At 52.6% G+C, this 24377-nt stretch overlaps 1 protein-coding gene and 1 pseudogene across 1 annotated transcript in view; both read left to right on the top strand.

Annotated features, from left to right (window-relative positions):
* Window positions 1-984, top strand: part of LOC144602012 (protein kinase C delta type-like) — a 5318-nt pseudogene extending 4334 nt beyond the window's left edge.
* LOC144602011 (protein kinase C delta type-like) overlaps window positions 1-24377 on the top strand; it is a 61050-nt gene that overhangs the window by 24425 nt on the left and 12248 nt on the right. Inside the window, 4 exon segments of the mRNA XM_078414695.1 lie at window positions 18071-18212; window positions 18417-18616; window positions 19483-19543; window positions 24233-24372. Coding sequence (XP_078270821.1) covers window positions 18098-18212; window positions 18417-18616; window positions 19483-19543; window positions 24233-24372 — 516 coding nt within the window. The 5' untranslated portion in view covers window positions 18071-18097.

Below are 24377 nucleotides of genomic sequence, written 5' to 3'. Positions count from 1 at the left end.
GAAAAGGAAGTTTTTTTACAAATTTCCTCTGCTCTGATCCATGAATCTAGATGCAGTTATTTTTTTTTTAATGCTTTTAATCATTCTGGCTGAATTGTGGATTAGAACCCTGTGTCCCTGTTTGATTATCTGGTGAACTGTTTACTACCTATTTTTTCCTCAAATTCAATGATCTTTGATTTCTCCAAGGCATTTGTCTCTGCCCATACTGTTCTCTGTGCACTGTTGACCTCTCCCCTTCATCGTATTCTCCCTGCAGCAGCCTCTGTCAGCATGACATTTGTTCACACGTGCACTAAGGACTGCCATCGCCAGCCCACCTTTCTCTGACCCCCCCACTTTCTGTATGTTGACTGTATGTCTTCTATTCAGGACTGGATGTGCTGGAATTTTGCCTTCATTAAATTCAATCACTCCACCACCGTGGAAGATTTTACAGTGTGCAAATACAAGTTAAAGTTCACCCTTTTTTTCATTGGTTTTATCTTTCCATCTTGCTGAAACCCTTTGATAGATCAGCTACTTGATGTAGGGAACAGTCCGAGATCTGTTCCGAACGCACTGTCCTCTTATGATCACAGGTTTGTCCTTTCCCATTCTTGCAGGATAGTTAGAATTGTCTTTGCATTGATATGAACAACCTGATCCACTTTTTCACTAACAATGCCACCTTACTCCTTATTCTTCCCTTGTTTTCCTCCTCTAATTGATCTTGAAAATACATCCTTTGGCACTGTTAAATCTTTGACCTTGTCATACAGGACCCAGTTTCCTTCACATTATTACATGGTTACTGTACCACCCATTCCTATTTTAAAGGCTTTAGGCATTCACAGTCTCACAATCCCGATGAGCTCTTTTGAGATGTTGACCTTTATGTGTGCCTTCACTCATTGATGATGTGCCAGTAACCTTTCTCTCACTAACTCTTAGACTGCTTTCCCTCTTTAATCTGATGACGTTTTTCAATAATTTCAGTCCTAACTGCCGTTCTGTTCCATCACTTTTATTAATTACCCATTTTGACCGCATTGGGTAGACTTGCTCTGAGCATGATTAACAGTCTTTCCATTTACCCTTCCCCTCAAGAGGTTGTGCTAGCACTCAACAAAACGCGTCCGTCTTGTGCTCATGCATTGATCACCTGAGCCCCTTCTTCAGCTGTCCTGGTCTTTGCCCAGGAAGCATTCTAAAATCACCCCCTGGTTCTCAGAACTTTCAACGGCCTTCAGCTGCTTTTGCAAAACCATCCGCAGGAGTTGAATACATAGTCTGTTGTACACCATGATGACATGGATTTGGAATCTGTGGGGTCCATGAGTTTTTTGTGCTTTAACTTTGTGTCACATGCTACCAGCCACTGACCACGCTACTTGCAGATCTTGCCAAGGCATTGACTGTTTAAAGAATGCGCAACGGTACCGTTGCTACCTTACGGCGCCAGAGACCCAGGTTTGATCCAGACCTCAGGTGCTGTCTGTAAGGAGTTTGTATGTTCTCCCTGTGACCTCATGGGTTACCTCCGGGTGCTTCGGTTTCCTCCCACACTCCAAAGACATACAGCTTTGTAGCTTCATTGCCTTTGGTGAAAAAAATGTAAATTGTCCCTAGTGTGTAGGGTAGTGCGAGTGTACGGATGATCGCTGATCAGCATTGACTCGGTGGGCCAAAGGGTCTTTTTCCATGCCATATCTCTAAACGTTTAAAGTCTAATACATGTTGAGTGTGGGAGATTCTGGCAGCAGCAACTTTCCCTCACCTCTGGTTGCCCTGACAAAGTTGATGATATGTGCAATGCAGGTTCAGTAAAAGCTGGGCTTTGTATGTACATCTTTGAAAGGAGTGCGACAAGGTGCCAACAGAGATTCAGGAAACTGCAGGTGCTGGAGTCTTGAGTGATAAACAAAGTACAGGCAGAACACAGCAGGTCAGGCAGCATCTGTGGAGGGAATTAATAAATTATGTTTTGTGTTGGGAGCCTTCTTCACATCGAGGGAGATATCTCTTCAGATGTCTGACGAATAGTTACCTCAGCCAAAATATTGTCTGTGCACTCCCCCCAGAGATGTAACCTGACCCACAGAGTTCCTCTAGCGCTGTGCTTTTTTCTTAAGGTAATAATGCTATTTTTTAAATTGGTATCTTGTTACTTGACCGCATGTAGCTCAGAGTAAATGGTATATGTACAGTAATGATAAATGCAACAATAAATACAATGATGAGTGCTGAACCGCAGAATGGTGCAAGATTGTAGGGCAATCTGAGGTGGTGGAATAAATATATTAAAGTATAGTAACGGAATAAGTGAATGAGGTAGAGTTGAGAGTGAGAGCACACGGCAGCATCTCGGGGAAGTGGGTGTGGAGGAGGTGGTTGTTTCAGGAGTCAGATAGCGGTGGGGAAGAAGCCGGTCTTAAGTCTGGACGTTTGGGCTTTCAAGCTCCTGTATCTTCTCCCAGACGGTAGAAGAGGGAAAAGGGAATGGCCAGGGGCGGGTGGCATCCTTGTCGGAACTTTCAGCGTTCCTGATGCCACGCACCGTGAAGGTGGACTGGATGGAAGGAAGTGCCGAGTCTGTGATGGATTGGGCCGTGTCCACCACTCACTGCGGGTCCAGGCAGGCAGGAGCAGAGCAGTGACCACACCGGGCTGAGATACATCCTGTCAGAGTGCTTCCTGAAGCAGCTCTGAAGAAGTGCGAGAGTCCACATTAATATGATGAGTCTTCTCATGCTTTAGAAAGTAAATCCTCTGAGACATTGTCGTCAGTGTGAGGAGAGCCAGTGACGTGGGTGCCCCTGAACGTGAAGCCATTAATCAATGCTGGAAATCTAAAATAAACACAATGCTGGAAATACTCCGCATGTCAGTCAGGGTCTCCCCACAGAGGCCGCATGTCAGTCCTGACCTCCCCATGGAGGCTGCCTGACGTGCTGAATATTTCCAGCCTTTTCTATTTCATAGAATTTTACACTGGCCAATTTTTTCCTGAGACATTTAATGCATCACATTTGTACTGATCGCATCACGGCAATCCTGCCAGGCCTGGGTTAAAGTAGACGTTAAGGACAGTTTGTCATCACTGCCCACTCTTGCCCCACGGTCCCATCATTGCAGTGGCCTGGTACTCCAGCTTTGTCTTAGCAGAGCTGCAAAGTGTTTTCCAGGGGCATGTCCAATTCCCTTCTGAAAACCTGCTTAATTTTATCCACATACCAAGTTCCAGATCAGAACCTGCTAATCATACCACCAACATTCTCAACCCCATCAGACTTCTTGTTCGACAGGTTTTGGGAGTGCAATGGTGTGCCACTCACAGGCAGAGCACAGGAAGTGACTGCTGTTTCTTGTGTTGATTTTGGAGCTCTTATTGATTCTGTCATGGTTTTTCACCAGACTGAGATTGGTTTGAGAGCTCTGTTTACTTTAGCCAATCTGAGTGTGCGTTTTACTTGAGGGAATGTTGCTGTACTTTAACAGTTTAGTCATCAACCATTAAACAAACATTTCAAAGACACTTTCAAATTTTCTTATTTTGTCTACTGGTTTGATTTTCTGTCTGAAGGGTCTCGACCCGAAACGTCACCATTTCCTTCTCTCCAGAGATGTTGCCTGTCCCGCTGAGTTACTCCGGCATTTTGTATCTTATCTTCAGTGTAAACCAGCATCTGCAGGTCCTTCCTACACATAAATAATTTGACGACTTGGCCTGTTGGTCTGAAGTAAACAAGGTGAGGGCAGATTGGCTGTCGTTCACTGCCCATCGGCAGGTGGTCTGGAAGCGACACGTTTCTATGTCCCATTGAGGTTAGCTACAGCCAATAGGAGGCTGGAGGGAGATATTTACTGACAGTTTGGAAGGAGAAGTAAGCAAATGTTGGAGGTGACCCAGATGAAGAGCTTAGCTTGTGCTTCTGAACCAACGGCAGCGTTTTCTTTCGAGTGTGCCACTGTTTTCAGGAATACCTAGTGCTCATTGGAAGTTAATTCCAGACCATCCCCTTTGAAGCAGTTGTGCTCGTTTGTTGGAATGAAGGTCTCTTCACAGGGTGCAGATTCTGAGGGACTTCTGGATCTTTCTTTAGTCATTCGCGGGATGTGGACCTCTGAGCTGGCATATTTTCCACCCTTCTCCAGCTGTGGTCTCACTGAAGCCCTGTACCATTACAGTAAAGCATCCTGGCCTCCAACCTTTTGCAAGGAAGATGAACAAGGAATTGCCCACAGTAGACTGTACCCAACATGTTCCATTGGTCGTAACATTGGGATGGGGTTGAGCAAAATGAAGGGAGAATGAGATGGGATTAGTGCAGGTTTAGTGTAAAAGGTGCTTGTGGGCTAGCACAGAGTGTGGGCTGAAGGGCCTGTTTCCATGCTGCGTGATTAACATTATAATGTAATGTTCCATTTGCTGCCTTGACTTCTTGCTGTTTGTGCACCAGTGTCTACCAAATGATCAGCATTTACTCCTAATCTGCCTTTGCTATTCCTACCAATGTGGTTAACTTTATGTTTATCCACCCGCCCATGCACTCTGCTGGTCTATTCACCAGGGAGCATCTATGTTCTCCTCACTTCCACTCAGTTCTGTGACATCGACAATCGTAGCATCATGGAGAGCTGCGGCACTTTGACCTCCCTTGGCCTTGGTTGCATGAAGCGGTGTAAACCCGAGGGACAGCACCTCTGTCAAGGTCCCCTCGTGACTCGAGACTGAATCCAACAGATTTGTGACTGTCCCTTGTGTGTGAGAAACGCCAAGCAATACTCTGCGTCATTGCCATGTCGGTTGGTATCTCTGGGGCAGAGTGGACATTTCAGATGGGGAAAGATGAGAACATATCTGCTTCCACCACCAGCCTGACAATATGTACCTGGCAGACACCACTCTCTGTGTCCCACACATCTCCTGTAGACTTTCCCCTGTAGATATTAAAGCTATTCTAGTATTTGACATTTCTACCCTGGAGCAAAAGGTTTTAGACTGTCTACCCGACCCTAATTACCTTCAAAATTATATCTGCTTCTAAGAGGTCACCCCTTGACCTCTGTCGCTCCAGATTAAGAGGTAAAGTATATACAATTATGAGGGATTTAGATAGGGCAGAGTGCCAGAAACTTGTCCCATATCAGAATTAGATAAATCTAGAGGATATGGATGCAGGGTGAGGGGGGTGACATTCAGAGGGATCAGAGGGGACCCAGGCCAAGAGCGTGGGTGGACTGGGGGAACCTCTGCCTGAGGCAGTGGTGGAGGAGTTGTGATAGTGTTGTCCAGATGACCACTTCAATCACCCAGACATAGATGGCTAAGGACCAAGTGCTGGGAGATGGTGTTAACGTGGAAGGGTTGGCATGGGTGTGATGGGCCGAATGGCTGTCTGACTATAAGGGCTGGGTGCCAAGTGTAATGATTCAGTGTAGTGCAGGTGGGGGAAGGGCAATGAGGTCTCCTGGCCCTTCACACACAGACAGGGATGCACACACGCGGACATAAGCGCGCACAAGGGCGGATACATACATGGACACACGCGTGCACGCTCACGTGGGTGCACACATAGTGACAGATAGGCACACACATGTGGTGCGTACACATACATACACACAAACAGTGACAGACGAGCGCACACACACTGACAAACAGGCGTACACATACACTGACAGACAGGCGTACACACACAGGCAGACATACATACACACACACACACACACACTGACAGACAGGCGTACACACACACACACATACTGACAGACAGGCATACACATACACAGGCAGTCGTGTACACACACACGCACATTGACAGACGTACACACAGACAGGCATACGTATATCCACACACACACCCCAGCCGCTGGAAGTGAGTGGTTCAGTAGGCATCTGTCTGTCTGACTGCTGCTGTTGGGAGGAGTTGGTGTTGGTGCCGGAACTGGTGTCTGCAAGAGGGTGAGATGCAGGGAGCAGCACCTCCCCAGGGCAGAGCTTCCCCAGTCTGTCACCCCCCGTCCGTCATAGAGACTGCCCTTGCACCCCCTGCCCCACCCCCAGTGGGCGCTCTGAGAGGGAGGAGGGCACTGAGTGCAGTCTGCAGTGGGGTAGGGATGATGGCGGGGTGAGGGTGGTGTTGACAGGGGATGGGGGGATGAGGGGTGGTGTTGACAGGGGATGGGGGGGGGGTGAGGGTGGTGTTGACAGGGGGTGGGATGGGGGGGTGAGAGTGGTGTTGACAGGGGATGGGGGGGGTGAGGGTGGTGTTGACAGGGGGTGGGATGGGGGGGTGAGAGTGCTGTTGACAGGGGGGTGGGATGATGGGGGGGGTGAGGGTGGTGTTGACAGGGGATGGGATGATGGGGGGGTGAGGGTGGTGTTGACAGGGTGGGATGATGGGGAGGTGGGGGAGAGGGGTGGTGGTGCTGGCTTGAGGGTGGAAGCTGGGCTGTGGGGGGGTGGGGATCAAGGTGTGGTTGAGCTCATGGGGGTGGGGGGAGGGTTCTGGAGAGGGGGGTGGGCTGATGTGGACAGGTGAGCTGGTGGAACCTGGTGCTGTGCCTGACCTTGTGTGGGGGGAGGGGTGAGGGTTGCCTGTATGGGGCGACGGTGGTGGGGGGCTGTGCCAGGCGGGGGGGGGGGGGGGGTGTTGTACTGAGGGGAGGGGGGATGAGCTGGGTGTGGGAACGCTGTATCAGCTGGGGGGTGGGGGTGATGTGCTGGGAGAGGATGGGGAGGGGGTGGGGGTGAAGAGTGTGGGGCGGGGGAGTAACCCAAATCTGGTCTTCTCGATACTTTCAGACTTGCTGTTTTTTCTCAGTCTGTCGTTGTTCGTCCACTTGAGTATTTGTTTAAAACTGGAGGATCTAAGAACTGCTGCATTTGTGCATTGAGTGTTTGCGGTGTTTGGGGATTAATGCCACTGGAATCTCTGGCCGAGGGGGGGTGGGGGGGGGTGAAGAGCAGTGGGCTTGGACAGCAAGTCTGCACAAAGTGCTTGGAGTTGATTTCTGCTTTTAATAGACGGTGTTGGTTCAGGTAGGGGCCATGGGCTGAAGTGTGGGTGTCAGTGTGTGGGCAGTGCCCACTCTGGGTGTGTACATGCTGGGGTGAAGGTGTGTGAGAGGGGGCATCCAGCCAGTGCTGCTGCAGATTGCACTGAAGATCGGTCATGGGGCAAGGTGGGGATTACATCTGTGGACCGTGTGACGGGGACTTGCAGAACTGGATTTCGTAGTCTGGCGTCTGGTGCTCGAGCAGACATGATGTGTGCTTGAAGACGGGTCCCAATCTAAAACGTCACCTACCCATGTTCTCCAGAGATGCTGCCTGACCTGCTGAGTTACTCCAGCACTTTGTGTCTTTTTTTGTACTTTGTCTGTTCCTTGTGCCTCCACATTACGTGATTCCTTTACATGAAAGGCAGACTTGCAGGAATTTATCAAAAATCTAAATGGTGCAAGACTGCAGAGCTGCGATGAAGAGGGACCTGTAACCGAGACTGTGTTAAATTACAAGCTGAAGGTATTTATTCACAAAATGCTGGAGTAACTCAGCAGGTCAGGCAGCATCTCGGGAGAGAAGGAATGGGTGACGTTTCGGGTCGAGACCCTTCTTCAGACTGAACTAGCAAATTACAAGCTAATGTGTAGGTGGTTTAGAAAACGAGCAATGTATTTATTAGGTGATGTTTCTGTGACATGGGGCATTGGTGAGAGAGAGCTGGAATGCAGCGAGCTTCACGGGAACCATGAATTTCATTCCACCCTGGTGCACAGGACAATAACCAATCTGTTCGCAGTACCTTTATTTACAGAAGGTTGTAACTGCAAGCAGTTCAGGGAAGCCTGCCCAGACTAACACCTGCAATAGGCAGTTTGTCCAGCCTAGCAATGTTGGAAAGATCAGGCTTGTATATGTTGGTCAGTACAGTGAGAAGCATCTTGACTGAAAACGTTACAAGATCCTAAAATGTGCTGACAGGTGATGCACAGAACATTTTCTCTTGTGGGCAATCTTGGGGTAAGTGTTTATAAATAGGAGTTTCCCACTTAAAAAAGGACGAGGAGAATTATTCCCTGTCAGTTGTAAATCTTTAAACCTCTAGGTCAGGGAGGCAACCTGGTCAGCATGGACAAGTGGGGCCGAAGGGCCTGTTTCCAGGCTGTACGACGCTGCACCTGATCAGTAGGGGAGAGAGCGATCACAGCAATGGACAGTGAAATTAACATTACCGTCAATGTAGCCAGGATCTGCCCCCACCCCACGACCCCCTACTCTCGCCCCTCATAATCACCCACCCCCCCTCCCCTGTAGCCCCCCTCCCCTGTAGTGTCCCCCCCTGTAACCCCCTCTCCCTCTCCCCTGTAGTCGCCCTCCCCTGTAATCCCCCCCCTCCCCTGTAGTCCCCCCCTCTGTAGCCCCCTCCCCTGTAGCCCCCTCCCCTGTAGCCCCCTCCCCTGCAGTCCCTCTCGCCTGTAGTCCCCCCCCCTCCCCTGTAGCCCCCTCCCCTGTAGTCCCCCCCTCCTCTGTAGCTCCCTCCCCTGTAACCCCCTCCCCTGTAGCCCCCCTCCCCCTGCCCCTGTAGTCCCCCCCTCCCCCCTCCCCTGTAGTCCCCCCCTCCCCTGTAGTCCCCCCTCTGTAGCCCCCTCCCCTGTAGCCCCCCTCCCCTGCAGTCCCTCTCCTCCTCCCCTGTAGCCCCCTCCCCTGTAGCCCCCTCCCCTGTAGCCCCCTCCCCCTGTAGCCCCCCGCCCCTGTAGTCCCCCCCTCCCCTGTACCCCCCCCTCCCCCCTCCCCTGTAGCCCCCTCCCCTGTAGCCCCCTCCCCTGATGCCCCCTCCCCTGTAGTCCCCCCCCTCCCCTGTAGCCCCCTCCCTCCCCCCTCCCCTGTAGCCCCCTACCCTGTAGCCCCCTCCCCTGTAGCCCCCCCTCCCCCCCGCCCCTGTAGTCCCCCCCCCCTCCCCCCCTCCCCTGTAGCCCCCTCCCCTGTAGCCCCCCTCCCCTTTAGCCCCCCTCCCCTGTAGCTCCCTCCCCTGTAGCCCCCCTCCCCTGTAGCCCCCCCACTACAGTCCCTCTCCCCCTCCCCTGTAGCCCCCCTCCCCTGTAGCCCCCCTCCCCCCGCCCCTGTAGTCCCCCCCCTCCCCCCTCCCCTGTAATGTCCCCCCTCCCCCCCGGGCTGGTGACGTGGAGCCACCAGGCAGTCGTGGGCGAGGGGAAGGGACGGCTTTTGTTACTTTAATGTGAAGCGTCAGAATGTTCATCGGATAGCAATTAGTGTCAGATCGTTTGTCTCGGAGTGATGCTGTGTCAGTCGCCCCCTCCTCTTGCTCTTAAACTAACTTGTGGAGGGGGGGGGGGAGAGCAGGGGACGGGGTGCTGGAGCGGGGTAGATGGCTGGATCATGGAGACAGGGGTGGAGGGGGGGTTGAGACAGAGGGTTTCAATCCTCCCCCACTACGAACCATCTCTCCCCACACTGTTCTCCTGGTCTACCCCTTCCCCCCCATTTCTCCCCACACCTCCCCGTCCCACAATGCTCCCAGTCCCTCTCCCCTGCTGTACTACTTCTCCCCCCCTTACTGCTCCCTGTTTACTCCCCCCACACTCTGCTCCCCTTCTCTTATCATCAATAAATCTTTCCTGGAAGCCACCATTCATGTGCGGAGCTTTGTATTAGGGCACTGGAAACAGATGGAGGACGTTGTTCGTGTGGGGAGAACCTGAGAGATGGGAGAGGTGTTGGTGAGATACGTGTGTGGAGATGGGGTGTCAGGCCTGGGGTGGGAATGGGTTTGAGGTGAGCGGGAGCGGAGCAAGGATTGTCCTTGCTCGTGGCCATGCTGAGACCAGCCTGCACTGGGGTTTGGGTGGTGAAGTTGCCCAGTCAACACGAGTCTTGGGTCCCTATCTAAGAGCAGTACTCCAGCCAGAGGGTGGGGCCTTCTGTCACCCACACTGATGCCGTCATCATTCTGGGGATTAAAACTTTCCAGAGGAACAGGAATAAGAGCTTGATGGAAAAACCTACATCGAATGGTGACTGTTCCGTGGAGATGTTGGTGCTGATACTGCTGGTGAGAGTTAATCTGAACGTGGAACAGCACAGGAACAGGCCCTTTGGCCCACAATGTCTGTGCCGAGCACAATGTCTGTGCCGAGCACAATGTCTGTGCCGAGCACAATGTCTGTGCCGAACTCTTATCTGCCTGTATGTGATCCATTTCCCTCCATTCCCAGCATATCCATGTGCCTATCCAAAATCTCTTAATCACCAATATCATATCTGCCTCGACCACCACCCCTGGCAGTGTGTTCCAGGCACCCACCACCCCTGGCAGTGTGTTCCAGGCACCCACCACCCCTGGCAGCGTGTTCCAGGCACCCACCACCCCTGGCAGCGTGTTCCAGGCACCCACCACCCCTGGCAGCGTGTTCCAGGCACCCACCACCCCTGGCAGCGTGTTCCAGGCACCCACCACCCCTGGCAGGGTGTTCCAGGCACCCACCACCCCTGGCAGCGTGTTCCAGGCACCCACCACCCCTGGCAGCGTGTTCCAGGCACCCACCACCCCTGGCAGTGTGTTCCAGGCACCCACCACCCCTGGCAGTGTGTTCCAGGCACCCACCACCCCTGGCAGTGTGTTCCAGGCACCCACCACCCTCTGTGTAAAATAACGTCCCTCAGGTCTCCTTTAAACTTTGCCCCTCTCACCTTCAGGCTGTGCCCTTCTCCCATCCTGACTGTCTATCCTATCTAAGCCTCTCATAATTTGGTATACTTTGTATGTAACATTACAGAGGGTGGAGAGAGTTACAAACAGTGTCCAAATGCAGGAGAAGAAAGGGGAATGATCAAGTGACATTTTTAACTTAAATAGGTGATGAGGGTTTGGAGGGCAGTGGATGTAGTGCAGATGGATCAGAAAATATTTGGAGAACGTATTGGGGTGGCAGGGAAAGAGGGGAGGGATGGAACTGAAGCAGTTCTTGGTCTGAATGCCTGCCTCCTGTACCAGAGTAAGATCTGTTGTTCAAGTCAAGTCAAGTCAAGTCAAATTTATTTGTCACATACACATACTCGATGTGCAGTGAAATGAAAGTGGCAATGCCTGCGGGTTGTGCACAAAAATAATTACAGTTACAGCATATAAATAAAGTTAATAAGTTACTAAACATAGCACAAAAAATGTCGACAAAAATTTAGTCTCTGGGGTTATCAAAGTTGACAGTCCTGATGGCCTGTGGGAAGAAGCTCCGTCTCATCCTCTCCGTTTTCACAGCGTGACAGCGGAGGCGTTTGCCTGACCGTAGCATCTGGAACAGTCCGTTACTGGGGTGGCAGGGGTCCCTCATGATCTTGCTTGCTCTGGATCTGCACCTCCTGATGTATAGGTCCTGCAGGGGGACGAGTGTAGTTCCCATGGTGCGTTCTGCCGAACGCACTACTCTCTGCAGGGCCATCCTGTCCTGGGCAGAGCTGTTCCCAAACCAGACTGTAATGTTGCCGGACAGGATGCTCTCTACAGCCCCAGAGTAGAAGCAATGAAGGATCCTCAGCGACACTCTGAATTTCCTCAGTTGTCTAAGGTGGTAAAGGCGCTGCTTAGCCTTACCCACCAGTGCGGCAATGTGCGTTGCCCACGTCAGATCCTCTGCGATGCGGACTCCCAAGTATTTGAAACTGCTCACCCTATCCACAATAGACCCATTTATCTCCAGTGGCGTGTACGTCCTTGGATGTTTAGCCCTTCTGAAGTCCACAATCAGCTCCTTTGTTTTAGTGACATTCAAGAGGAGGCTATTGTCCTGACACCAGAGTGCCAGATCAGCCACCTCCTCCCGGTAGGCCTTCTCATCGTTGTTGGAGATCCGGCCCACCACCACAGTGTCATCAGCAAACTTGATGATGGAGTTTGAGCTGAACCTGGCCCTACAGTCATGTGTGTACAGGGAGTACAGTAGGGGGCTAAGGACGCAGCCCTGGGGGGATCCTATGTTCAGGGTGAGGGAGCTAGATGTGTGTTCCCCCATCCTGACCACTTGGGGCCTGGCAGTGAGAAAGTCCAGGACCCAGGCACACAGAGGGGTGCTAAGCCCCAGTTCCAGCAGCTTCTCAACCAGTCTGCTGGGGACTATTGTGTTGAATGCTGAACTCTGGAAGGTCCATTGCCGTCGACCAGCCCACAGTTTGTGATCACAGCAGAGCCCCAGATCAGCTGGGAATGATTGACAAAGGCATTTAACGCGGCAAGTGCGAGATGTTGCATTTTGTTAAGTTACCAAGGGACAGGTAACTGTTAGGGCCCTGGGGAATGTTGTCAAACAGGAAGACCTTGGGCTGCAAGTGCACCCATCCCTGAGAGTGGCAGCACAAACATGGTGGAGGAGGTGTTTGGCCCTTCTGCCACCTTCACCACGGAGTCTAACTGTGTCACCACAGTCGGAGAATGGTGCACATGTACCCCAGGGTGCCTTGTTCCGGGAACACACTCCAGGGTCCTGCACTTGCACGTTTACCTTCGTCGGTCGGGGCGTTGAGTGCAAGAATTGGGGCGTCATGCTGCAGCTGTACAGGATGAGACCACACATGATGTATTGTGTGCATCCGGGGTCAGGCTCGGGGGGGGGGGTCTAGTGCAGGAGCGGTCAGGATAGGGGGAGGTGGGAGAGAGAGGTGTGGGTGGAGGGGGAGAGGTTGGTGGTGGGTGGAAGACTTAAGGTTGGGTTGGGGGGGGGAAAGAGGTCAGGGTGGAGGGCTGAGGTCACAGTAAGGGGGGGGGGGGATGGGGTCAGGGTTCGGGCAGTGACCTGGCGGAGGGGACCAGGCATCGTTTGCCTGGTGGAATGAGCGCTTTTTTTTAACCAAAAATAATTAAATCGATTATTAACAATAATATTTACAGTACAAAATAAATCAAAACAAAACCCACCACCATAATACAAGACAAACAAATATACTAAGTGAACTACTATACAACTATGTTACAATCCTTATTGAGGATGATTTCCACCCCACGCGGAGCTCAACGGTCCCGGAAATCCCCCAGGGTGCCCTTGGGCAGCGCGTAGTCCCTCTCAAGTACCACGCGGGATGGACATAACTGTGGACTGAGTGCTTGGGAGGCTGGGGGGGAGTGGGGGGGGGGGGTGGGTGAGACCCCGGGGCAAGTGCTGACCCAAGAGACTTGGGGCTAGTGGGAGGGGGATGGGCGAGGGGATCCTGGGATCAGGAGAGGTCAGGGTGGAGGGGTGAGGTCACGGTCAGGGGGGTAGGGCTCAGGGTAGTGGTGTGGTGGAGGGGGGACCAGGATATATTGTGAAGTTTCATGGAGTGAGAGGACATCTGATCAAACTGCCATCTTGTGCAAGGACGAGGATGAGGAGTAATGGACGCGGCTCATTGTTACAAGGCAAAGGGATAGACTTTCAAGGAGTGAGATGAGGAAACCTTTCTTCAAAACGTGAGGGACCTTTGGACCTTCTCTTCAGTGGGAGGCTCGGAGGTTGCGATCAATCAAAGTGTTGATGGTTAGATTTCTGAGAGTTATAGAAATCTGGGCGTGTCAATGAGACACGAATATTTTATTGTCATATGTCCCGAAACAGAACAATGAAAATCTTACTTGCAGCAGCACAACAGATATTTAAACATCGTGCTCAGTAAACACCATAATAAACAACAAAAAGGTTCAGCCACTGGAGAATGCCAGTGTGGGAAGGGCACTGGATGATGCCAGTGCAGAACACAGTGGAAGGTGCCAGCGTAGAAGTGGCACTGGATGAAACCAGTGTGAGGAGTGCTCTGGGGGATGCCAGTGTAGGAGGCTCTGAAGAATGCCAGTGCAGGGAGGACTGGATGATGCCAGTGTAGAAGTAGCACTGAATGTTGCCAGTGTGGGGCACCTGTGCATGGCGTGTGCTGAATCTTGTTGGTGGAGCGGCCTCTTCCTGCTGTCCTTCAGATTTTGAGCTCTTTGACTAATCTCCTGCAGCTCGCTGTGTTTTTGAGAAAATTGAGAAATATCCATTTCTCGGTGATGGCCTGGCCAATATTGGACGCTTTGCCCTCTGGTTGACGGGATGCTGGAATGTGCCAGAAATTCTGCCCAATTTTCAGCATCTCCAAAAGCAGAGCATTGTACTTAGAAGCAACATTCAGGTACTCTGCCTGGGTGAGGTGTGGGTAGTCCATGATCTACCATCAGTTACGGGACCCTCCAGCTCAGCAGATATAATGTACTAACCACCATACTCAGTGCCCTGACTGATGAAGGCCAACGTACCAAAAGCCTCCTTTACCACCCTAGAGGCCATTCACCAACCTATCTGCGTGAGGGAGGGGAGTTAGTTCTGGCCGGGCCTGAGGGGCTGATGCCTCTGGATTTGTGAAGTCCCATCCAACCTTGACATGGGCTGTCAGATTATAACCGTTTCCGCTGGTGTCACCCTCCTCTATTCCTCTCGCTGTTCCTGTTCTCCAAACCAGTCGCAGCTCCGTAAAACCGAAACTAAAGATCCTTTGCTGACTCTGCAGGTCTCTGGTTTATTGGTGACCCTGACAACGTTTGCAGCTGAAACATCGCCATGTTAGGCATTTCCTTGCACCAGCAAGTGTTGCAATATTCACTCCTGTAGTAAAACATTGGTATTGGTTTAATATTGTCACGTTTACTGAGGTACAGTGAAAAACATTTTTGCATGCATGCTATCCAGCCAAATCACCCCGCGCATAAGTACAGTCAAACCACACACGTACAAGTAGTGCAAATAGAAAAATGCCAGTGTGGAATATAATGTCATTGTAGTGTTGCAGTTACAGAGAAAGTGTAGATAAAATAGTGCAAGGCCACAGTGAGATAGGCTGGGGATCAGGATTGCACCCTAGTTTATGGGAGGTCCATTCAGAAGCCTGATAACATCAGAGAAGAAGCTGTTTCTTGGTCTGGCGGTGCGCGCTTTCAAGCTTCTGTACCTTCTGCCAGATGGGAACAGGGAGAAGAAGGAATGTCCGGAGTGGGACACGTCTTTGATGATGTTGGCTGCTTACCCGAGGCAGAGTGAAGTGTAGATGGAGTGGATGGTGGGGAGCCTGGTCTGTGTGACGGACTGGGTTACATCCACAACTCTCTGTGCTGTCTTGTGGTCTTGGGCAGAGCTGTTCCCAAACCAGACTGTGATGCATCCCGATAGGATGCCTTCCACTGTGCGTCTGTAGACCTTGCTAAGAGGCGCTGGAGATGTGCCGAACCTCCTTGGTCTCCTGAGGAAGTAGAGGCGTTGATGTGCTTTCATGGCCGTAGCCTCAATGTGGTTGGTCCAGGACAGATTGTTGGTGATGTTTACACCTGGGAACTTGAAGCTCTCGACCATCTCCACTTCAGCACCATTGATGCTGACTGGGACAAGATCTCCACCGAGCTCACTGGTCAATAACTAGATACTTGGCCTTGCTGATATTGAGGGAGAGGATATAACTTGATCTACCAAGTATTGGGCCCCACCACGCCTCAAGACCCAACTCTTTGGAGCAAGTTGGATGCAGACCTCGGCTGGGAGACCCAGAGACCACCAGCAGCAGGTGGCCAGCCCAGAGTAACCACTGCAGTCCTTGTCACAATTGTGTGGAGGGAGCTGTTCTCTGTAACTGTCACATTTTGTTTTAACTTGCGGTGTGTGCTGTACCTGCTCAATGTGTGGTGCCGCCAACCTCTGCAGCTTTACTCCCCGACTGATGCGATTATTATTGACCTCGATCCCCAGACCTCATTTGGAATTGGTATTAGTCCATTATTGTCGCGTGCACCAAGGTACAATGGAATGCTTTGTTTTGTGTCATTTTTGTGTCTATTTTGTCCTTTTCCTGTTGACCGCTGCGGTTAGAGTTACGACACAATCCTTGCTGACCTCCTGCATTCCAGCCCTGGCCACGCTAGTTGTGGGGCCTGGAGTGTGTCTGCAGGTGGCACAGGCTCTCTCTCGGGGGGCCACCACCAACCTGAGGCAGGCTCATGGAGGGGCCCCCTCGCTACCACCCCGCGCAGGTAGACAAGGAAGTCCTCTGACCAACGGCCGCTCCACCAGCTGCCCAATACTGCGTGGACACTGGAGGAGTAGCCACAGGGGCTGCACCCTCTCACTCTTCATATTAACCTCAAACGTGGAGCAAAGAACGGGAGAAGGCCCTTCGGCCCACAATGTCCATGCCCAACACAATGCCAAGTTAAGCTAATCCCCTCTGCCTGCACATGATCCATATCCCTCCATTCCCTGCAGATCCGTGTGCCTATCTAAAAGCGTCTGGGGTGAACCCAGATCCGAGCATATTCTCGTATCTGCCTCCACCACCACCACTGGCAGTGTGTTCAAGGGGCCCACCAACCTCTGTGTGTTCAAGGGGCCCACCAACCTCTGTGTAAAACTAAGGTGTGTCCTGTACATCTCCTTGGTGGGATACATCCTCTCCTGTTAACGTGGACCAGTCTGACCAGTGGTCAGGCAAGGCTGTAGATATGGACAGATATATGGATGGGAAGGGGTTTAGAGGGATGTGGTCCAAATGCAGGCAACCATTTCCAGCATGGACAAGGTGTGCCGAAGGGCATTTTTCCATCCTCTGAGCCCCATGACTGTAGCTCTGCAGCATTTTACTTGTGTTGCACCCAGGCCAAGGGAACAAGGCTGGAGTTCAAACGTGCAGGGTCCACCTTCTCCTGGCTGAGTGGGAATGAAGGTGGACACCATCCCAGGCAAGTGGTGATGTTGGAGATGACCTGGCTCACAAGCATCGGTCAGGGTGGGTTATGTGGGTCAACACAGAGCCCAGACTGGTGGCTATAGTCCAGGTTAAAATGTTTCCACCTTTGCTTAAGGCATCTTCTTTTAGTTTGGTTGAGCATCTCCCCGGTCGCCAGGCCTTCCCCGATGACCCATGTGCAGTTACACCCCAGTTATTGTGTGAGATCCAGCCCCCAATGTGGAGTTGGGCACAAACCTCAGAGTCAGAGCCCAACTTGGCCACTCAGCCATGAGTGTGCAAGGACAGTTATCATGGGACATGGCTGGTCACCTGTCCTCACTGACTGTGGTCTGTGGGTCAGGAAGTCTACCCAGTTAGAGGGCAGTACTGGGTCTAGGTCCAGGAATTTGGAGATGAGTTAGGTTGGAATGATAGTGTTGAAGGTGAAGCTATAGTCAAAAATATATCTGATGTGGGAGCCCTTGTCCACTGGACAGTGGTCAGTAAGTCACCCTCTTTTTGTTCTCTGGCACCAGTATGGTCATAGTTTTTGAATCGCAGGAACCTCGGATTGATTAGATCTTGCAAACTCTGGTGAAGGAAAGCCAAATTGATGGGGATGGGTCTGTGCCGGTGGGGATGGGTCTGTCTGTATAACACTGGGGTACAGTACTGGTGGGGATGGGTCTGTGTAACACTGGGGTACAGTACTGGTGGGGACGGGTCTGTGTAACACTGGGGTACAGTACTGGTGGGGACGAGTCTGTCTGTATAACACTGGGGTACAGTACTGGTGGGGATGGGTCTGTGTATAACACTGGGGTACAGTACTGGTGGGGACGAGTCTGTGTAACACTGGGGTACAGTACTGGTGGGGACGGGTCTGTGTATAACACTGGGGTACAGTACTGGTGGGGATGGGTCTGTGTATAACACTGGGGTACAGTACTGGTGGGGACGAGTCTGTGTAACACTGGGGTACAGTAGTGGTGGGGACGGGTCTGTCTGTGTAACACTGGGGTACAGTACTGGTGGGGACGAGTCTGTCTGTAACACTGGGGTACAGTACCGGTGGGGACGGCTCTGTCGCTGTATAACACTGGGGTACAGTACTGGCGGGGATGGGTCTGTGTATAACACTGGGATTGATGACTGGGGATTTGCTGTCTGTGTAGTCTCTGTGTGACGCAGTCTTTGGTTGTGTGTTACACGTTGTTCCATATCAGTGACCCTGGCCTACGGACCGCGTGGTGGGGTACGCACTGCCCAGCACCGTCTTGTGGTCTCTCTAAGGCCAGTGCAAGTAGCTCTGGGTTGATCTCTGTTTACTCTCTCTCTCTCTCTCTTCAGTCTGCAGGCTCGCTCCTCTAGATCGCCATGGCTCCGTTTCTGCGCGTCTCCTTCAGCTCCTTCGAGCTAGAGCTCCCCCAGAATCTCCCCGAGAACCAGCAGCCGTTCATCGCTGTGAAGATGAAGGAAGCCTTGACCACAGGTACGAGCCTTCCGGTCCTAACCAGCCCGCGAGGCCCACGTCCAATTCTCCTGCAATTAGTGACCGGGTGAAGCCGAGCTCACAGCCGGGACCTTGTCCCAACTCCCCACTCTCTTTCTCCCGCCTACTCTCCTCCTTTCTGTCCCCCGCCATTCCCCCATTATCTTGTGACGTTCATCAATTGTCCGTCTCTCCCCTCTGCAGAGCGCGGCAAGACCTTGATCCAGAAGAAGCCGACCATGTACCCCGAGTGGAAGTCCTCCTTTGACGCTCACATCTACGAGGGTCGCGTCATCCAGATCGTGCTGATGGGGAGCGCTGAGGAGCCGGTGTCAGAGGTCACCGTCGGCGTCTCCGTCCTCGCCGAGCGATGCAAGAAAGGCAGCGGCAAAGCAGAGTTCTGGGTGAGTGGCGGCACAGTTTGTCCAGGGATGGTGTTGGAATGGCTTAGCCCTGGTTTTGGTTTTGCCCAAGAATGGCTTTGCCCTGGGATGGGGTTATCCTGGGATGGCTATGCCCAGGGATGGGGTTGCCCAGGGATGGCAATGCCCAGGGATGGCTATGCCCAGGGATGGCTATGCCCAGGGATGGGGTAGACCAGGGATGGGGTAGACCAGGGATGGGGATGCCCAGGGATGGCTATGCCCAGGGATGGCGATGCCCAGGGATGGGGTTATCCTGGGATGGCTATGCCCAGGGATGGCTATGCCCAGGAATGGGGATGCCCAGGGATGGGGATGCCCAGGGATGGCTGTGCCCAGGGATGGTTATGCCCAGGGATGGCTATGCCCAGGGATGGCTATGCCCAGGGATGGCTATGCCCAGGGATGGCTATGCCCAGGGATGGGGATGCCCAGGGATGGCTATGCCCAGGGATGGCTATGCCCAGGGATGGTTATGCCCAGGGATGGCTATGCCCAGGGATGGCTATGCCCAGGGATGGCTATGCCCAGGAATGGGGTTGCCCAGGAATGGGGTTGCCCGAAGATAGGTGAGTGCCGGCAAGCTTTGCCCAGGGATGGGTTTGGGTGTTGGGCTAAGGGATGGGTTTGGGTGTTGGGCTAAGGGATGGTCAGGCCTCGGGTTGGGCCAGGTATGGGTGTTGGCCACACTGAGGTCATCAGGACCACCAGCAGGAGAGGTCAAGGCTCTCTGTCGGTGGACTCTGTGGTGTCCAGGGTGTTATGGGTGAGACCAGCGATGTGAGCAGTTGAGATCACGTGCGGGGTCCTGGGACCAGATGTTGTTTACTGGCGATCTCTGTCCACAGCTGGACCTGCAGCCCCAGGGGAAAGTGCTGATGGCCGTGCAGCTGTTCCTGGAGGACACGGGTAAGGAGCTTGACTTCTCCAAGGCCGAGTGGCCGGTGTGTGGGAGCGTCATGAGGGACATCTCAGATAAATGCTGTCATAAGTGAAATGAGTAGAATTAGGCCATTCAGCCCATCAAGTCCACTCCGCCATTCAATCATGGTTGATCTATCTCTCCCTCCTAACCCCATTCTCCTGCTTTCTCCCCTTAACCTCTGACACCTGTACTAATCAAGAATCTATCTATCTCTGCCTTAAAAATATCCACTGACGGCCTCCACAGCCTTCTGTGGCAAAGAATTCCACAGATTCACCACCCTCTGACTAAATAAATTTCTACTCATCTCCTTCCTAAAAGAACTCCCTTTAATTCTGAGACAATGACCTCTAGTCCTAAACTCTCCCACTAGTGGAAACATCCTCTCCACATCCACTCTATCCAAGCCATTCACTATTCTGTATGTTTCAATGAGGTCCCCCCTCATCCTCACTCTGGAGAGTGTTGTAGAACAGAGGGGACCGAAGGTACAGATACTAGGTTCCCTGAAAGTGGCGACAGAAGTTGACAGGGTGGTGAAGAAGGCATTTGACACATTTGTTTTCATTGGTCGGGCATTGAGTATGGGAGTTATGTCATGTTACAGTTGTTCGGTCATTGATGAGAGTGCACTTGGGGTATTATGTGCAGTTCTGGTTGCCCGGTGAAAAGAAGGATGTCATTGGGCTGGAAAGAGCGCAGAGAATATTTGTGGGAATGTTGCCAGGACTGGAGCGTTTAATATTAGACAAGCTGAGACTTGGAGTGCAGGAGGCTGAAGGGTGACCTCAATCAGATGCATAATACATGAGCATTTATAAAGCAAATGCAGAGTCTACCCAGGGTAGAGAAATCAAAAACCACAGGACATAGGTTTAGGTGAGTGATTTAATAGCACCCTGAGTGGCAACGTTTTCACAGAGAGAGAGAGAGAGAGAGAGAGATGGATAAATGGAACAAGCTGAGTTGAGGCAGATATTTCAAGACATTTGGACAGGTCCACAGATAGGAAAGATTTAGAGGGATATGGACCAAACATGGGCATATGGGACTAGATGATAGACATCTTGAACAACATGCCAAGGTTGGGCCGAAGGGCCAGTTGTCTTGCCTTGTAACCCTGATTCCATATATTATATAAGGTTTGAGGGGCCCTGCTTGCCAGAGCCTTGTCATGTCCTGTTTCAGCCTCCCTCCTACTTTCTGAAGCTCCCTGCCACAGGCAGTGAATGGGAGCTTTGTTAGTTAGGGGCAGCAGCTTGCCAGCATGGCCATGAAGGAGCTCCCTCCCTCCCTCCCTGCTGCCGTGGCTCGGCATTCATTGTTCTCTCTGCCTCTACTTGTGCAGCCCGCCCGGGGTTTGCGACGGAGTCATTTTGGGCGGCTGTGTTCGTAAGATTGCAGGGTTGGTAATTGTGCTCTGTGGTGCTGGCTGATTGGCAATGAATAGATTGTAAGGAGGGGTGTGGAGACCCAATCGCTGATCTGCGTCTGGCCACTCCTCTGGGAGTGCTGCCAAGTTGCTGCAGTAACAACACTGCATATCAGAAACCGGTTGTGAAACCAGAGTGACCGGAACCCAGGGTTGGGTTAAACATATAGCACTGACAAATGTTTGGCACTGACAGTGTGGGGTTTGGCTGAGTGACTGTCTGCACTCTAATGTTACCAGTGACTGCCATCCTGCTGTATTCGCAGGCACCGCCATGTCCCAGCCTGCCTGGCAATCTGGCCTTGGCATTGCCCAGCACCGAGTGATCCTGGCAGCTCCCTCCCTCCTTCCTTCCCACCCTCTACCCCCCCCCCCCCCCCCCCGTCCTCAAGCGTGGGACCTCAAGTGTTCACCCTTTACCTCAGTTTAGTTTATTGTCACCTATACCAAGGTACCGTGAAAAGCTTTGGTTGTGTGCTAACCAGTCAACGGAAGAACAGTACATGATTACAATCGAGCCATTTACAGTGTATAGATAGATACATGATAAGGGAATAGCGTTTAGTGCAAGGTAAAGCCAGTAAAGTCTAATCAAAGATAGACACAAAAAGCTGGAGTAACTCAGTGGGATAGGCAGCATCTCTGGAGAGAAGGAATGGGTGACGTTTCTGACTGAAGAAGGGTCTCAACCCGAAATGTCACCCATTCCTTCGCTCCAGAGATGCTGCCTGCCCTACTGTCACTCCAGCTTTCTGTGTCTATCTTCAGTTTAAACCAGCATCTGCAGCTCCTTCTTACACAAAGTCTGATCAAAGATGGGCCAAGGGTCACCAATGAGGTCGATAGTAGTTCAGGACTTTTGTGTCCACCAGTAGTTCAGGACTGCCCTCCACAACCCGTGGTAGGATCATTCAGATACCTGACAACAGCTGGGAAGAAACCGTCCGTCCCTCCCTCCCTCCCTCCCTCCCTCCCTCCCTCCCTTTGACTAATATTTTCTACAATACCCACTGGTTGTTGCTACCAGATTATTCGTGGGCCCTCCACGGCCCCTGCGTGACTCTGCGGTGAAGAAGCCAGGGATTGTTATTTGTTTACAGGTGTAGATGTGGTCCAGTGATCATTGTCCATCTCTCATCACCCTAGAGATGGCAAATGTTGCACTTGGTCATGACGGTGGACGGGGGAAGGTTTGAGTGTCTGGGGGCAAGGTCTTCACCACAGGATCCCCAGTCCTTGAACCGGCGTCTGTCTGGTCCATAGAATCATGCAGTGTGGAAACAGGCCCTTCAGCCCAACTTGCCCAGGTCCAGTTGAGGTTCTAGTCGGTGATGAGCCCCAGGTATTGGTGATGGTAGGTCAATGGTAGGTTGTGGACACTTATTGGAGATGGTCACGACCTGGCTTGTGGCTTGTTGGTGGTCAGGGCCAGCCCCTGCCTAAATGTTGTCCAGGTCTTGCTGCCCACAGGCAGAGACTGCTTCACTTGCTGAGGGACGGAGAATGCAATTGAACATTGTGCAGTCAGCTACCACGTGGAAGAGAAGGTCATTGAGACAATGGGAGGTGCCTGGCCCAGGGCAGGGCCCTGAGGAGATCCTGTGGGGTTGTTCGAGGCCTAGTGTCTCCCTGCCAGTCAAATGCCACATGTGGCTTTTAGATGCCACACGTTCAAATAAGTCACGATCTTGTTGTTTTTGCCTCGTCTTTGGGATAAATCTCATGGATGATGCCAGGACCTGGATTGTGCTGAGATTTGAACACCTTGTCCATGCCGACCAAGTGGCATACTGGGCTAGTCCTTTTGCACGTGACACAAGCTTCTTGCTGCACCTCGGTACACGTGACAATAAACTAAAACTGAAACTGCTTGCCATTAGTCCATATCCCTCTGAACCTCCATATACCTGAGGTGTGTTTACATTGCTTCTCAGAGGTGGTAAATCCCAGCAATTTGGTGCCATTGTGGGTGGTGGGAGCTGGATTGCTGGATATATTTAAGGTGCGGACAAATAAATATTTAAACGTTTGAGAAATTGAGGTTTATGTGGAACTGGTACAGAACTTAATCAGTGCAGCACAGGAACAAGAATTTCAGCCCACAAGGTCTGTGCTGGCCATGATGTCATCTTGTCCCACACATATCCTTTAAACTTCCCCCTAGGAGGGAGCTGAGAATTTTGTGGTTAATCTTTGTGGCTAAAGACGGCGGTGGATGCAACAATTGGGCATGCATTCATTGAACGGTCAGTCAGTCGGGGCTGGACATGGGCAGTGGGTCAGGGCTGGACATGGGCTGGAGTGAGGGGCAGTGGGTCAGGGCTGAACATGGGCTGGAGTGAGGGGCAGTGGGTCAGGGCTGGAGTGAGGGGCAGTGGGTCAGGGCTGGAGTGAGGGGCAGTGGGTCAGGGCTGGACATGGGCAGTGGGTCAGGGCTGGACATGGGCTGGAGTGAGGGGCAGTGGGTCAGGGCTGGACATGGGCAGTGGGTCAGGGCTGGAGTGAGGGGCAGTGGGTCAGGGCTGGACATGGGCAGTGGGTCAGGGATGGAGTGCGGGGCAGTGGGTCAGGGCTGGACATGGGCAGTGGGCCAGGGCTGGAGTGAGGGGCAGTGGGTCAGGGCTGGAGTGAGGGGCAGTGGGTCAGGGCTGGACATGGGCAGTGGGCCAGGGCTGGAGTGAGGGGCAGGTGGTCAGGGCTGGAGTGAGGGGCAGTGGGTCAGGGCTGGAGTGAGGGGCAGTGGGTCAGGGCTGGAGTGAGGGGCAGTGGGTCAGGGCTGGAGTGAGGGGCAGTGGGTCAGGGCTGGAGTGAGGGGCAGTGGGTCAGGGCTGGAGTGAGGGGCAGTGGGTCAGGGCTGGAGTGAGGGGCAGTGGGTCAGGGCTGGAGTGAGGGGCAGTGGGTCAGGGCTGGAGTGAGGGGCAGTGGGTCAGGGCTGGAGTGAGGGGCAGTGGGTCAGGGCTGGAGTTGGGACATTTCAGGATGACCACTCCCCATGGCCACCATTTGCTGCTGGTTTAGAATTGTGGAGCCTCCACAGCTGGCCAGCTGGATTGGTTTGGGGGTGCCGGGTAATGGCCCCAGTGTGGGGCGTCAGTGCCATCTCTCCCCATTGGTGGAGGTGGGGGGGGGGTGCTGGGGCTCCTGTTGGGTGGACATGGTCCACCTGTTGGGTGGGTGTGTGTGTGTGTGTGTGTGGTTTCGGCCCCGGTGGGGGTCAGACTAACCCAGTGCGTGTGTGCAGATTGCCACCAGGAGGTGCGGGAGGAGGACGGAGCGGTGACGTTGAACCGCAGGCGAGGGGCCATCAAACAGGCCAAGATCCACTACATCAAGAACCACGAGTTCACCGCAACCTTCTTCCGGCAGCCCACCTTCTGCTCTGTGTG

This window comes from Rhinoraja longicauda, chromosome 17, assembly GCF_053455715.1.
Source record: "Rhinoraja longicauda isolate Sanriku21f chromosome 17, sRhiLon1.1, whole genome shotgun sequence".
NCBI lineage: Eukaryota > Metazoa > Chordata > Chondrichthyes > Rajiformes > Arhynchobatidae > Rhinoraja > Rhinoraja longicauda.
Note: the sequence above shows the minus strand (reverse complement) of the source record. Positions and strands in the feature narration are given on the sequence as shown.